General features: G+C 39.6%; 2 protein-coding genes across 2 annotated transcripts; both read right to left on the reverse strand.

Annotated features, from left to right (window-relative positions):
* Positions 1 to 3,913: 3,913 nt before the first annotated feature.
* On the reverse strand, positions 3,914 to 5,810 carry LOC132983549 (uncharacterized). The gene is made up of 3 exons (XM_061049895.1): positions 5,627 to 5,810; positions 5,216 to 5,314; positions 3,914 to 5,102 (listed from the first exon to the last, which is right to left on the reverse strand). Exons 1-3 carry the CDS (start codon positions 5,669 to 5,671, stop codon positions 4,575 to 4,577), a joined length of 672 nt encoding a protein of 223 aa, XP_060905878.1. The 5' UTR covers positions 5,672 to 5,810; the 3' UTR covers positions 3,914 to 4,574.
* Positions 5,811 to 7,987: 2,177 nt separating this feature from the next.
* Positions 7,988 to 15,997, reverse strand: pbx2 (pre-B-cell leukemia homeobox 2). Its single transcript, XM_061049896.1, has 8 exons — positions 15,631 to 15,997; positions 13,709 to 13,782; positions 11,988 to 12,232; positions 11,152 to 11,342; positions 10,687 to 10,822; positions 10,261 to 10,402; positions 9,686 to 9,780; positions 7,988 to 8,756 (listed from the first exon to the last, which is right to left on the reverse strand). Exons 1-8 carry the CDS (start codon positions 15,873 to 15,875, stop codon positions 8,676 to 8,678), a joined length of 1,209 nt encoding a protein of 402 aa, XP_060905879.1. The 5' UTR covers positions 15,876 to 15,997; the 3' UTR covers positions 7,988 to 8,675.
* Between the last annotated feature and the right edge of the window lie 151 nt (positions 15,998 to 16,148).

Here is a 16,148-nt window from a genome sequence, read left to right on the forward strand (position 1 = left end):
TGTGAGACAAAAACAAGTTAACATACACACAGTTGTACGTCATTCATTCCATATGTGTGTCTTGATAATCAGTCCATCGGCAAAGTCAGTTTTAAAAAGGTCCGTGTGCCGTGCGTAAAATTACAAATACCTGTGAAATAAGAAAGATCCCTGTGCCAAACGGCGACACCTTCCATGAAGACACTGAAGGCAGCAGCGCGTGGGAACTAGAGAGCAACGTCTTCCCCAAACACTCCTTTTATCATGTATCGATTCTAACAGGTAATAAAGTGGTAATAGAGCTCACAGCCGAATTTTCCCATGAGAAAGATTTGAAGGAGCCACTCGTGCAATTCGGCTCCTACACCTAGTAATAAATCGATTTGTTGTGTCTTTTTTTATTTTGAATCATTAACCAAAAACTCCCATACACTGTCATCAAATACTCTGCATAACATTTTGTTAAATTAAACTGCAAATATAATAAGGTAAATGCAGTTTCATGTCATTTTACCTTTACGCGTAAAGCTGAGCCTTTTACGCACCGCTGTCGACTGAATATGTTGTGTTTTTGTGAATCAATACATTTTTTGACTCGTCACACCTTGCAAAGTGTATTCCTTACGTGTGCCTGTGGGAACCCGAAGTTCACCGTTCCTCCAGGCACACTTTGTAAATGAAGTATCTGTTTTAACAGGTAACAAAAGAGGATGACGCCTCCTGCTCCACGTTCCCATGATGAGAACGAGCTGAGGGGTTTCTCCCACTGTCACACGTATAGGCAACATTTGTCTGCAGCCAGGTTGTGGTGTCAGACGGCAAATGTGCATGAACTCAAAAACAATCCCTTTGGATATGTATTGTCATTTCGTTTTAAGAACACGTCACCATTTGCCTCGTTATTAAATCTCATTACGCAAAGTGCTTATGTAACCCTTCCTCTGCAGAGGAGAGAACAATCCTAAACTTTAGTAAATATAACCTACAAGTCCTGCATTTAAATCTCACTCAGTGTCAGTGTCAAAGCTTGAAGTACAGCAGCTAAAAGCCCCTGTATCTGATCTAATTAACGAGTTGTATTTTACCCTCTCCTTTAGGCCTATAAGCTTTTCTAAAATATATTTGTGTGTGTAGAATCTTGGATCCTTTGATTTGTTGGAGCCTCAAAGTGATTATTGGAGGATTGATATATTTCAAAGATGTCCAAACCCAAATAATCGAGACCAACACCAATTGAAAGGTAAAACCTGAAAATGTACTTTAAATGACAAACTTGTGTGTTTTCTTACGAAGCCAATTGAATCCTCTGAAACAGTGAACGAGTCAAGTATTGATGTGTCTGAGGGAGCTCAATCAAAGATCAACTTTGACATATTATCAGCTGTTTTGGGATTATTTACTGTAACCCAGTGGTAGATAATATGTGTTGTTGCGGGTTGTTACTTGACCACAAAACTCACGTGGACACGTGGAGCATGCAGTCCAAGCAGCACGCGACCACTTCACACCTAATCAGACACGCGCCAGCCGGAAAAGGCTTAACAATTGACCTCTTCAATGCAAAAACAGATTTAAAGTTAATATCTTGTACTGTAGATACATTTTACTCGTCATTTATGTTTAGCTAGAAATAGTTTTTAAGTCCTCATGTGTGTTAAATCTGTGCGCGTGTTTGATTACGTCTAGCTAGTGTGTAGTTGTGTAGCCCAACATAATAGGCTATACTTTTGGCACGTGCCTATATGAGTTAATTGGGAAGATATTTGAAGATATTCAATAAATTAAAAAAGTTGATTTGAAAGTTGATTTGATAAGATAAATATCAAACACTAAAAGGGTAATGCAGATGTCTAATCCACCTTTCTGTGTCTGGGAATGTCTTTACTAAATTAGACATTCAGTCCTAATGAGCTCAACAAACACGTGTTAAATAGTTTTAATGAAGGAGCACGGCCTGGCCTTTAATTTGCATTAGAGTGACCATGTGTGTTTGTAAAGTGTGTGTGTGGGAACCTGAAAGCTCTCAGTCCTCCACACACACTTCTTTTAATGATGTCCTAATTCTAACAGATAATAAAAGTGCAAATGGGCTCCTGTTCCTCTGGTTCCCACGAGAAAGAGCCACACACATCATGTCTCCCACGTAACATTAGTGTCATCAAATAAACGTAGTTATAACAAATGTATAATATAGAACGCTATATTATATTTTTAAAACTATATTTGAATCAACTACAGTACTGACATTTTATTTTCTTTGGTAACAGACTGAACGAGTCAAAGCTTATTAACCTCTAGTTTTAATTTACATCAACCTTTTTTTTAATTATTGCCAGGTAAATAAGCTCCTCCCCCATTTGATGTCAAATGTAATGCATTCAACTGCAGGGTCCTCATGAAGGCAAAAATATTATATCACATGCATTTTAAAGGCATCGGTTCTTTTGCCTGGGTTCTTACAATGGTTCATGTGATGGTCGGGTTATATCTGTCTGTTGGGTATCGTGCAATTTGGGTTCTTTTCTGTTGAATTGTATTTCATTATTTTTAGTATTTTGCATTTGTTCTGTTCTTGCTGTTGTTTATGTTCTTCTGTGTTCGGTTTAGCTTGCTTTGTTCTTGTTTTTGCTGTTTGCCAAAGCACTTTGTAAACCTGTGTTTTTAAAAGGTGCTATATAAATAAAGTTATTATTATAATTATAGAGTCAGTCAACCCATTATTCTGTGTTTTAATTTACTAATTTTAATCAGCAGCCTAGGTCCTCTGATTTCGACTGGACTTGAAAAAAAACGTAATTTACAAAATGTCAAGTTTATAAGGTTTCAATGACGGGAATTCGGTTGTAAGCTTGAGGTATTTACATCAAATAAACAACACGAAATACAATAAAAGTAATTAAAATACAAATAAAATATGGCAAACTAAACTAAAATATATTACAATTCTAGCTTGTCAGAAAAATAGCTTTTTTTTATGGCCTTTATGTGCAGTCATTTAATGTCTCTCCAGGTAGGTATGAGGTGTTTCGTCTGGACTTCAAAGAGTTTCGGGAGGTGTTACGACACGTTTCGCTTCCTGTCAAATGACTCCGGACACGCGCAGAAAACAAACGGCCTGCAAACAGCTGCGGGCGATGTCTCATGAGATGATGAGAGGATGCATGCTAACTACTCGGAAAACAAACGTGGACACGAGTTTGAAGGGGTTTCATTTCACTCGAGCTGAACTTGTTATCTTAAGAGTACTGAGTAAAGTTTTGTTTCGTTTAAACTCAGACTGTAAATGAACTTAATTAAGTTAGGAAAATAAGAGATATGTAATGCTGTAACAGTCTGAATACAGGACTCTGCAGTTATCATAGTCGATGTATTTCTTTTACATAAAGTATTTTAATTAATAGCAATTGTTGTAATTATGGATAGATATTCCTGCTAAGGTACCACAGATGCTAATAAGCTTTATAGCGAACTGGTCCTGTGCATGGCCCCTAAACTAAAACATCAAAGTAAACAGTTTAGGGAACACAGAGCAAGGGCACAACTAAATCTGGATTATTCTGAGAGTTCATTTTTAAAAATGGCAGATTTTTTTCCTCAAAGACAGTATGAGATTAGGCATAACATGTATCTATTATATTTACGTTTTTTTTTGTATTCTTGTCTTAATCCCTTAAAGTCCTTCAAAACTGAGTGAATACGGTGAGAGCTGGAGTGTCTTTGATCTGTTTGAAGTGAGATGCTGCTTCTGAAACTGTTTCACATCACAGCCAGACTTCACACCTGGAGGATGTAGCTCTGCAGGAGGCCATGCTCCACACCTTCTGACTACTCGCACTAAAAAGAGCTGTCAGCATCACAAACAAAAAGCTTGGCTGCTTCATTCTTAGAAGAAAATGTAAAAAAAAAAAATAATAATACAACAAAAACACTGAAGTCAATTTAAGGAATGTTTTTATTTTCTTATAAAAAAGAATACTGCTCACCATAGGGAGACATCCAGAATAAATTAGTGTGCAAAATAGACAAAATATATTTATATTGATAAAGAATACATGTTATATTATGGACTCTGCTGCTCGCAGACAACCTGGCACACAGTTGAAGGTGCAGGACTCTCCAAACCTCCAACCATGACATCCCACACCTGCGATGGACGGACTCTCAGTCACTATCCACTCTAGCATTAAACTTTGGAATCGTGATGCCAGGTTGAGCAGGTGATCTTTCAGTATTATGAGGAAGGCAGAAGCTCTTCATCTCAACAATACTAACCTCTAAACTCTGTTCTTTCAGCTCGAAAAGCTCGGCTGGGCTACATGGACTGGGCTCTCTCGCTCTTGATGAGCCCCTGTGCCTGCTTGCAGAACAGATAGCTGCCCCGCTGTCTGCACTCATTCATAACCACTACAGAGGAGTAGTGAGGGAACACGTTCACGCATACATCACATGTACACAAGACATTTGTAACATTATTCACAGGCCTAAACAGGTTTTTCCTTTGCCAATGTTCTTTCAGTAACAGTACAGCTGGCATGAAGTGAGTATTATAGATATATAATAGAGTCATTAAAAGTTCAGTTTTGTTGGTAATGAAATCAAGGCCAGGGCCGCCACAGAGTCTGGCCGACTGGACAGTTTGGGGACGGACTTTGTTTGCTCGCTCGCCTCTCCACTCTGGACTCAAGCTGATTCTGTGTCTGAGCCTGTTGAGGAACTGTGGGGGACTCTTGCTGCACTGGAAGTTTGTACGGATGAGCAAAACTCTTTGGACTGCATGCTCTGTGCTTGGATTTCTGCCTCAGCATCTGAAGAATGGACTTTGAGTGTGACAGAGAGCTGGACGAGGACTGAGCTTCGGTTCTTTTTTGGACGCCTGCTGCAGAGTCAGAGTCTGAACGGGAAAAGCGAGCAGCAAAATATCCATCCAGTGCTGCTCCGAGCCACAGGCTTTTTCCCTCAGGTCCCAGGAACTGAGCAGCTCTCTGCAGGCAGGTGGAGACCCCGTCTTGGAAGGAATGTTCGCCTCCTCCAGCTCGCGCTTTGTCTCCTTTAGTAGTCTTCTGTAAAAAGAGGACTGTGTGCTCGAGGATCTCAGCTTTCTCCACTCTGCTCTGAGTCCCACCCTGCATAAAAAAAAAACACCAGTATGAGTAAAAGAAGTCTGTTGGCATAATACAAAATCTGTCAAAAGCCCCGACATGTTAAATTGGTGCACAAAATGAGGGTTTTTATTTACCGGTTGTTGCTCTGGCTCCTGAACCAACATGGACCTCAGACGCTCCAGACTGCAGTTCATCCTCTCCCTTCGTCTTTTCTCCACCTGAGATTTTAAGAACTAGAAAAAAAAAAAGGAAAAGAAAGTGTTTTAGAGATTACAAAAATGAACCGAAGTGGAAGATTGTCATTCATTTTTCTTTTTTTTATTGAAATGTTTTTCTTCAAGCATTGCGGTTGGAGATCTCTGAGATATTTCAGTATTTTTTTTCCCAACAAAGTAGCCATGTATTCCTAACTTTAAAAGACTTAAACCCTACAAAACCAAAAGTTTTCAACCATCACATTTTGTTCAGAACCTTCAGAAAATCAGCCATTCTCTTCACTCTACATACAAATATCTACAAGAAATGTATAATCAGAGATTGTTTACCTTTCTATCATTTGTTGTATCCTCCCTTTGCTGTAACAGCTTCATTTTGTCTTCTGTGATCCGATGTGGTCTGTTGTTATCCAGTAGTAGAGACGATCCCTCTCAGTCAGAAGCTGATCAAGTAATGAAGAGCTTGTCTCAGGCTGCTGCTACTTAAAACTACTACAGTCCAGCCCCGCTGACTCCTCCCACCACCAGACCAAATCCCACCCACCTCCCCACAGCGAGCACCAACCCCCCTCCCTCTCTCCAGACTAACGTGTGTTATCCCCAGCTCTGCAGATACTTTGAATTGAAGTCACGAATTTATCTTACATTTTATTGCTCTGAAGCCTAAATGAAACGATCAGGCTGTAAAACAGTTTGTGATTAGGCTCCAAAGAAGAAGACACGAGTCTGTGAAACGTGTCATTTTACGCGCACACTCGTGCGTAAAAACGTATGCGTAAAAGTTCAAAATATAAGGTTTAACCAAAACGTATTAACAATTAAAAATCAATGTAACTTTCTTTTTTGGGTGACATAAGTGATGCTGCTCGAGGGAAATATTTCCACACACAATATGCATTGTTTTTTATGATGAAACAAAAGGTCTACACCATAGTTAAATCTTTTGCACTTATTAAACTACTATATTCCACTAGAATCCGCTGGTTTCTTGTGATATAAGTTTCCTGTTATACGATTGGACACTAAAAAAACATAAAGCTGTGCCATGGGAGCGCACGAACCATTTGTGTGTACCTTTTGGGGTGCGAGTTTCTGAATGAGTTGGCACTTCTATCCATCTGTTGTGTTCGCTTATTAATGTTCAAACACACGCGATATTTTTAGACATTTTGCCTACTTTTCTGTCAAAACCAATCATAAGATGTTGCTAATCAATACTGCTTTCGAGTGCTAGGCTTTCTTCGGGATACATCTTTATGTATTTGTTCTTAATTCTATCAACTGATCGTCCACTTAATGACGTGTGCCGACACCTCACCATTCGCGCGTGACGCCTTTGCATTTGTTAGAGGGTCCACAGGAGGGAAGGTGCAACAATGGTTCGCATTTTGCATTCACACCTACATGGCGAATTAGTCCACGCGTGCCATTTGGGAGGCCGTCTCGTGCTGGCGCGCCGGTTGTTCGACATTTGCTCGTGGAAAGCCTTTGATGCTGCCCGGAGACCGTGGGAAAGCTGAGGGACGGGGACCACGTGCGCACACTTTGTGCAGCTTTTACAAGATGAGTGGATAGTCTCGATTGTATTATAGCTGGAGCCCATTATTCTTACGCTGACTCCACGCGCCACAATGTGACACTGAACAATCGAGGGCTGAACGATACTGGAAAATATCCTTTCTGGGATATGTAACAAATTCAGGATGTTCTAACAAATAAATAAAATTAATTTCCATATATTTGGGCAATTAGCACTTGAAACTTCATATTGAAATGTAATTAATTTGTCAGGGACAATTTTGAAGGCATTGTTACATCTAATAAAAGTTCATAGGACTTCTATCCTTGGCTAATTTGCCATCCTTGTCATTGGTTAGGCTTTTAACACACGATACAACAACACTGTAAAAATAGACATAAAACTGACATGTGATGGGCGATACTGTTTTTCAATAATGTGAATATATAAAGTGTGACAAAAGTGACTGACTCCTGTACAATTATTTTCTCTGTTGATTAACGCAGTCTTCAAATAAGCAAGTAATGTGAAAAGGTGATAAATTAAGGAATATGTCGGCACAACATCCACTCAAACATGTTCAAATTAATCTCTGTAGACGAGACATGTTTGCGATTTAAATGATTTAGCAGTTATAATAAAGGCCTATATATTTTTTCAACATTTATTTTGGGGGCTTTAATGTAGAGATGGGACAATGGATAGAGTCAGAAATCTGGGAGAGAGAGAGAGTGGGGAATGATATGCAGGAAAGGAGCCACATGTCTGATTTGGGCCGCCTGCTTGGAGGACTACAGCCTCTATACATTAGTGCGCGCACCAAGGTTCCTTTTAAGTATTTCCTTCCTTATGGTTACATTTTTCCTCCCCTCATGGTTTAACGTTTTCTCAGGTAAAAAGTGTTCCCATGACTACCTGTTCATCCAGAGTCAGTCATTTCAGGAAAAACAGAATTAGATATTTAGCTGTTATCCAAAACTAAAATTAAATTCAGCTTACCTCCTTCGTATGAGAGGCCCATGTATTAAAAACCCCTTTAGCAAAACCAAAGTAATAACATGCTGAAGTTGAAGTTAGAGGTGATGTTTGGAATTCACTTTTATTTACTCATCAACTTTTTCTCATGATGACCCTCCGCTCCGCCTCGACACAAATCTGCACAGATCACCGTGTGGTAGTGAATACAGAGAGTCTTTATTGTAAAAGAGGTAGAGAGAATACAGGTGTTTCACTGTACAGAAAAAAGACAGCACTGTTGATATACTCATTCAAACCGTTAACGTGAATTCAGACACGCCTCATTCGTTTTTACAGGGACACAGACGCCCGGTAGAAAATAAAAACAGAACAAACAAAACAGAGAAACAAACACACTAAATCTTTGGATTTTTCTCTATTGCCCTCTCACACTCTCATAAATGCATTCTCTCTATCTGAGCTGTTAACATGAAAATAGTTGTAGCATTAATAAAACGGCAATAATATTAATATTAATAATAATGAGTGTGCTAAAAACCATGATAATGCACCTCCTCTCTCCTCCTTCCCATCGACAAACACCTCAGTAACATGTCTAAACGTAGTGGAAAAAAACCCTTCGACCCCAATAATAAAACCACACCTGCATGCATGCACACAACACACACACGCACGCACACACACATATTCACTCTACCATCCGAGCACTCAGCGAATCATAAACATAAGAATGACCGACGCTGAGCGGTAAGAAAAGTAAATACGGATAATAAAACCAAACAAACATGAAACAAAAACCTGCAGCCGAGTGGGAAGTGTGAAATCATTCTTTTCTGTCTTCTTTACGGTCGACTGACTTTCCGTTCTGGACCGGAGGGGGCATCAGTCGGAGTTGTCTGATTGGTCGCTGTGGGGCGAGTTGCCGGACCGCGGCGAGTTCCGTCCCTGCCAGTTCCCGTTAGCCTGACATATCCAAAGAAAAGGGAAAGTATAAGGTGTGTCAGCGGGCAACGTGCTGCTGAAATCTACACTAATAGCGCTTCACTGTTTGGGGGGGGGGGGGGAGAGATCAATGTGCATTAATTGATGTTTAAATTGGGGATTCCATTTGCATCTGACACCTGGTAGAACCCCCCCCCCCCCCCCACACACACACTTTCTTAAACTAAATTACATTTTCCCCACATGATGAGCTCTGCTTCAAACCAGCTTTATTTGTATTATACTCATTGATCTTGCTTCATTATTTTAATAAATGTTAGGCTTCTTCCTACACTCTAGTTTTTACTTATTGTTTTAACTGTCTTCATAGAAATCCCCCAGTTTGTTGATTTTAGTGTCCATGTATTCATCTGTCTTCTGGCTCTTTTGGTTTGGTTAGAAACCGGACAGAGAGAGAGGCGGGAAAGGAGTCACAGGATTCAGGTACCGGCGCCCCCTGATGATAAGTTTTCCGTCTTTTCATTCATTCTGTAATATCTTAAAGTTATTGTAAATTAGGGTCACCCCTCAATGATCTCTCGAGTATGAATAAAGGGGGAAAAGCAAGAAAGATAAAAACACTTTGAATGTGCACATGTCACCTGTTCACCTCGTTAGACAGATTTACAGATTAGCGCCTCTGTTTCAGCGATATTACATTTCTATAGCTGTAGGCTGTACAAGAAGCCCATATAGGCTCTAGTAAGGGTGACACTTTGAACGTGAACTACTCGTGGAATTATGAAACAATGGTAAATGATGTTAAAATGAATAAAAACTGAATTCAGATTGTGATGGATTTCTATTTCTGCAGCTCAGTCCATGCAGAGCAGAATGATCTTTTCTGATGAATTAAAATACGCCTCACATGAGGTCCAATCGTTTAAATATGAGGGTAACTACTTCAGTACCTGCACGCCCATTTGGTAAGCAGACTGCTCGCCGTTCACAGGAGGAACCCCGAGGAACAGGTCGGCGGACCCAGACAGGGAGAAGGACCCGGACCCTGAACACAAACACAATAGAAAAACCCAGAAGGGCTATTTCAGAACTTGAAACACAAAAACAAAACATTTGTAAATATTTGCAAAACCAGTTCTTTTTTTTTTCTTAAATGTCAGCGTTTCGTCTTTTAAGGTTGAAAGATGGAAACATGTACAGGGAACATTATCTCACTGCCTCAGCTGCCACATCATAAATTATCACAGCTTTTCTGAGTCATTAGCAAACTGGGAAGTGGCAGAAAAAGTGAAGCTAGCAGCCAAAAAAGGAGGCAAGCTACTGAAAAAACATCACTCCTTTAAAAAGACTACGCACTTCTTCCTTCTCAAAATCAACATTTGAGATGCCTACCATAACCAAACATCAGTTTCCACCACCTGAGGTTACACATTCTGTTCAGACTGACAAACGGGAGGCGGAGGAGGACCTGGTAAATGTTAAAGTTCAGCGCCACAGGGCGATTAAAGCCTTTGTCTTTTGTCACCTGTGGAGTTGGGAGTGTGCGGAGAATCGTCGCCCTGTCTGGCCCCTAAGGCGGTCTTCATGGCATAAAGGTTGGCCTCCTCTTGGAACTTGCCGATGTTTTTCTTGTAGCGGATTCGCTTGTTGCCGAACCAGTTGGAGACCTGGAATTAAAAAAAAAAAACACCAAACAATACAAGGCTGAGTGCGCCATCTTTAGTATAAACATGTTGGAGAGAAATTGATCAACTATGAGTGGCACATTCAAACACATACAAGCATCATATTACGTTTAATGTATATGTTTTATGAACAAAGGACTTGCTGTTTTATCATTCCTCTGACACAAAGAGACACAAAATCTTTGACGTCATCCTGAGATGTAAATAGAACAGAACAGAACTTGTCCATCGTTGCGTCATCCTTAAAGTTCAGTCAGAGGTTTTACCTGAGACATGGTGATGCCACACTGTTTGGCGAGTTCCTCTTTGGCTTCTTCACTGGGGTAAGGGTTGGACAGGTGGGAGTAGAAATACTCATTCAGGACCTCTGTGGCCTGTTTGCTGAAGTTGCGCCTCTTGCGCCTGGTGAGACACAAACGGGTACAAAACAGGTTACGACAGAGTATGACGACATGACAACCTGTTCTTCCACTTTTTTTCACCGTTCACTACATTTTGGTCACATGTACTATGTATGGCTGTTATCCCAGAGAAATGTATTGGATTTACAACTTTTGAATGAAATAAAATGTGTGAAAAACGGACATTAAGTGTTTAAGAATCCACGCTATCTATAGCTGCTGTCCTCCAAAATGTGAAGAGGTGCATCCTATTCAGAGCCCCAGTACAAAACCTACAGACAGAGAGGGCACAATACTCAAAAAAAGAAAGCCAGAACCACACATGCCTACCTGGCATCGAGGAAGCGAGACCTCAGGATCATGACCGCCTCGCAGGTGCTCTGCTTCAGCTGCGTCTGGATGGAGCTGAACTTGCGGTGGATGATGGCCACCATGCGCTCAATCTCCCGCGGGGTCACGGGCCGGGTACGCGACTGCTCCCTCAGCAGGTTCATCACATGAGTAGTGAACTCAGTGCATGCCTGGGCAGGTGAGGTATAAGATGACCACCAGTCAAGTATAGAAAAAAGGACAATGTAAAGACATTTTTAAAAAGCTAGCCTGGATTTTGTGGCATGTTTTGGCAAGGGGAAAATATTTCACAATTTTGCAAAAATGCTGCTTATAAGACACTGATTTTGTTAGAATGCATTTAAAGTGATATTAAGGCAATATAGTCATCACTGGTATGTTCTGCTTGTGAATTAAGCATTTGAATGATCGATAAACAGAAAATATAAAATTATATTATATGCATTAATATGCATGGAAGTCCTATATATATATATATGAGAGTTTATTGTCTTGCACTGATAAAACAGTAATTATTGTTAGGGTGGATTTTGCAAAAGTATCAATGAGGTTTGAATAACACAAACAGGGCTCTGGTGTAGGTCGGTATGCGTCTCTCATAATAATATTTCCACATTCTTTAGTTGTGGATATTACTCCTGCTGTGTTTTTATAAGCAGCATAGGAAGAGAAGTGAATTCCCCTTCTGCAGAGAAAGCTATGTGACTATACTCTAGACCTAACATGCCAATGGATTACGCTTCTGGCGAGCAGCTCTAGTACAAGCAAGCGTGTACGGGCAATGTCAGCGCTCGTCTGCTGTTGCGACACGGTACCTGCTCATACTTCTCCAGCTCACTGTGGTAGATACTGCGAATCTGGCTCAACTTGCTTTTGTAGTCGGAGTGCTCGAGCGAGCTGTCAGGTGACATCCCTCCCGTGCTGGTGGCAGCAGACACGGCAGCGGCAGCCCCGCCGCCTTTCTCAGGGCCCGCCACACCCTCCGCCAGCAGCATGTTGTCCAATCGCACCAGCTGAGGATCCTGAGGCTCGTCCTCCTGGGCGTTCCTCATTGACAGGCCTGTCAATAAGACAAATGTCAGTGTCTGTTGGTTTTGTTGGTCAAATATCAACCCAAGAATCTGAGTGTGTTAACACCCACATCCTGCTTTGACTCCCAACATCTCCAATTGAGTTCAACTAGAGCATTCATACACGTTTATGTCGTTTTAAGCAAAGGGGGCAAAACTTTGGAACTCTCTGCCCACAAGCATAAAACTAGAGAGCAAAAGTAATGCTTTTAACAGAGGACTTAAACAATGGCTAAAATCAAAATAACAGCACTCACATGAACAGCTTCTGACTGGTTTTATTGTCTAATCATGCTGCCTTTGCTCTACAGTTTATGTGTATATTTGACTATTTGATGTGTAAATATTGCTGCTCTTTATCACTTTACATGTTATTATTTTTGTCATTTTCTCTCTATTGTATCTCCCGGTCTTATTGTTTTTCTTCCTATCTTTACAGGTTTTCTTTCAAAAGCCTCCTGTGGACAGGTGTTGCTAAAACACTTGCATTCTGTTCATCCAATGTATCTGTGATGTCCTTGCCAAGTCAATCTAATCTAATCTAGTTCTAAGCAAAAGATGAGTGTTCAGCTTTGTCCTATAACAATGGCAGGTCAGCGAATAGAAACATGAATGTTGTGTTTAGAAGACGGACAAGCCATTGTGACTTCATGCGTCATCACTATCATTTACAGTTTGTAATGTCTTTGCTAAATATTTATTCATTACCCTTGTTGGAAAATAGTTTCTCGTATTTATACAGGTACTAATTGGCCTCTCTTAATTACTAATTATACTATATATTGTTTCTTTCATCTTCACCCCACTGTATCAAATCTACGTTATAAATTAAGTTATTTCTCTTTTTTCCCCTGGAATCATTGAACGGTAAAACTGAAAACAAATGTAACAACAACTTTCAGGTTTCTTTGCATGAATCTTTTTTTTTTTAAATGTATGCACCTGTATCATATTTGTACTGTGCAGCTGACAACAAATATAATAACATTTATCCACCTTTCATAGCATAAAAGAAAAAAAAACCAAGGGTCATTACTCAGCACTCTCTCATTACCTCCTTCATATGTGTACTGTGCAGCTACCAAACCAACATGTATTGTATTTCCCCTGTAGGCATTGTGATTCTGTTTGTCCAGCTGTTTGATTCTATTATTATACCAACACTATTTAACCTAATAGCTGTTTCACTACATTAATCTTTATGTGTGTTAGCTTTAGATGTTGAACTAACCACAGTTAAATTACTTATTCAGTAGAGCTTTGTTTGTAAACCATTGACTGAAAGTGGTTTCAGTTTTATTGGCTTCTGATGACAAAACGTCAACACTGGCTAATAAAGCTGCAAACACACCAGAGCCCACAGCACATCAACACTCAGCAAATACCAGCTGGAGATAAAACACAAGATTTCAAGCACTCACAACATAAAAACACTTAAAATGAATAATAATAGAAAATGATGTTACCAGTTTTTTCTTTGATTTCGCAGAGGACGCTGAATAAAGCTGGCTTCATTCGGTGACAGTTGAGTGTATGTTTCCTGTAAGCAAAGAAAATAACGTGAGATAAAACTAACAATATTTTCCTCCTTCAATTTTATTTTTACAGGAACGAGGCAGAACAAACAATCATACATCAGTTAGAACCACTTTCATATAAAATGTACAAATATTTAGTCTGAGCTTTGGACGAGCCAGGGGGGTTAAACTTAATTTAGTTCCTCAAAAGCTCAAGCTAATTTAATTTCCTTCAAAATAAGATAAGTCTCATAGCTTTTTTTGATCTTCATATATTCAATTGAGGTGCAGTATTGTTCGAGTTTTACAATAAAATGATGACCGCAGGGTTTCTACCATCTCCAACTGATACAACTCCGCTGTCACAAGGACAGATACAAGAAATCTTTCTTACCAAAGGCCATAACGCTGTACAACAGCTCACCTCTTGCGAGCAGAGAACTGACATCATGATAATATCTGTCTCTCCATACTGTAATCTGTTCTGCACATGTTAAATTTACAAATTATCCCTGCACTCATGTTCACTTCATTTGGCTGTCTACTCGCCGTTATATTGTATAGTTTCTGCTTATAACATGTCTACACTCATGCACTTTAACCTATGTCAATACTGTCCACTTACAACTCTGTTTTTGCACATTTACATTTAATCTTTCATATTTAATTTACAACCATTTATGACTCTGTTTTTGCACATTTACATTTAATCTTCCATATTTAATCTTCCTATTTAAGACTAGTAATGCTTAGTTAAATCCTGGTTGTATATATTCACATTCTTATTTTTGATATCTTTTAGTACTTGTTTACTTTGTATTTAATATTATATTGTGTTTAGATTTGCTAAAATTGTGGGTTTTTTTTTACTCATATTGTGTGTTGGATAACCTGCTGCTGTAACGCCACAATTTCCCAGTTTGGGATCAATAAAGTAATTCTATTATATTCTAAACAATCCATATTGATTCGTAGATGTGACATTTTTCAAGAAATAAGGAGTTCAGAACAGAAAACACCTTTTTAATTCAAATGTAACATAATATTAAATACCTTAATATACATTTGAACCAGTTTTTCTATTTCTATAGTCTATAGTTTGAATGTTTGCAGTGAAATGTTTTCCTTCTCTGAATTTCAAAGGAAAACAGGAATAATCTAAAATGAGTCAAAATCATTCACTTTGTTGATAATTCTCTCTTTAAATGTTTATTATGAACACAACAAACTGTTTCCACTGCAAAAACCACCTGACAGAAGACCAGAATAACTTTGCAGCAGGAGGTTATGTCTAACATAATGTGCTGAATTGACCAAAACAAAAAAACACACAAATTATTTTCAAACTAAATTCAACGTGGCTAATGTAGCACACGTTAGCTTCTGACAAGCTAAGAGGTGCGGAAGTGATTTATTAACTTGTTAAAAAACAAAAAAACACTGTATTTGCTTGAAAACAAGTTGGGTCGTGTTATGAAGTATTTCTCGTGTCATTACTTCTTTACGTTTGTTGGAAAACACAATTTAAACGTTAAAATGTGCGATACCTGTTAAGTTACCTGTAGTAGCTTTGGCTAGTTAGCTCAGTTAGCATAGCCTAGCATACTAACTGAGCTAACGTTACGTTTGAGCTTTAGGAAACACTTAACAAAGATATGACAGCAAAGAAACAATAATCATTTGGTATCGGCATATAATCAAACATGTTATTAAAAAGCAACTTTATTGCCGTTAGGTATAAATGTAGCTTCTGGGTAATTAAGTAAACAATAGGTTAAAGTTCAGGAAACTTTGCTCCTGGTTTTGACTAAAGCAGCAAAACAAAGACATATGTTTAATAACTTTATAAATGAATTAAATCAGTCACTAACTTGGCCTGTGCCTCGTCCAAACTTTGGTCGGTGATGGTCATTATTTGCTGCAGTATGTCGCCAATATCTCTGCGGGTTTCATGTCCGTTTTCCGTGCCCTCCAGGCCCGAGTCCCCTCCGTCGGACCGGTGCTGGGAAGGTTGATGAACCGAGTTAAGTGCGTGCATCCCGGGGTGACCACTCACGCCGAGTCCCCGGCCGTTCGCGGGCCCGCTGCCCGTCAGAGGCTGCTGCTGCTGCAACATTTTCAGCGACGCACGGTGGCGACTGCTGCTGCCCAACTGTGCTCACAAGCGCACAACACAACCTGATCTCAGACATCACTCACAGCAGGGTCCCCTAGCGATTGAATGGAAAAGGTACAAGCCTTGTAAACACACGGCAACATATGATAAACTGTACTTTTCTTTGCTTGCAGAGGGGTACGAGACTGCCTGAGGGAATCTTTACTCACTGCAGAAAGCAGAAGAATGGTAAATGGACTTGAGCTTATATAAAATAAAGATATGATAACATAA

The sequence above is a fragment of the Labrus mixtus genome, chromosome 11, assembly GCF_963584025.1.
Source record: "Labrus mixtus chromosome 11, fLabMix1.1, whole genome shotgun sequence".
Taxonomy (NCBI): Eukaryota; Metazoa; Chordata; class Actinopteri; order Labriformes; family Labridae; genus Labrus; species Labrus mixtus.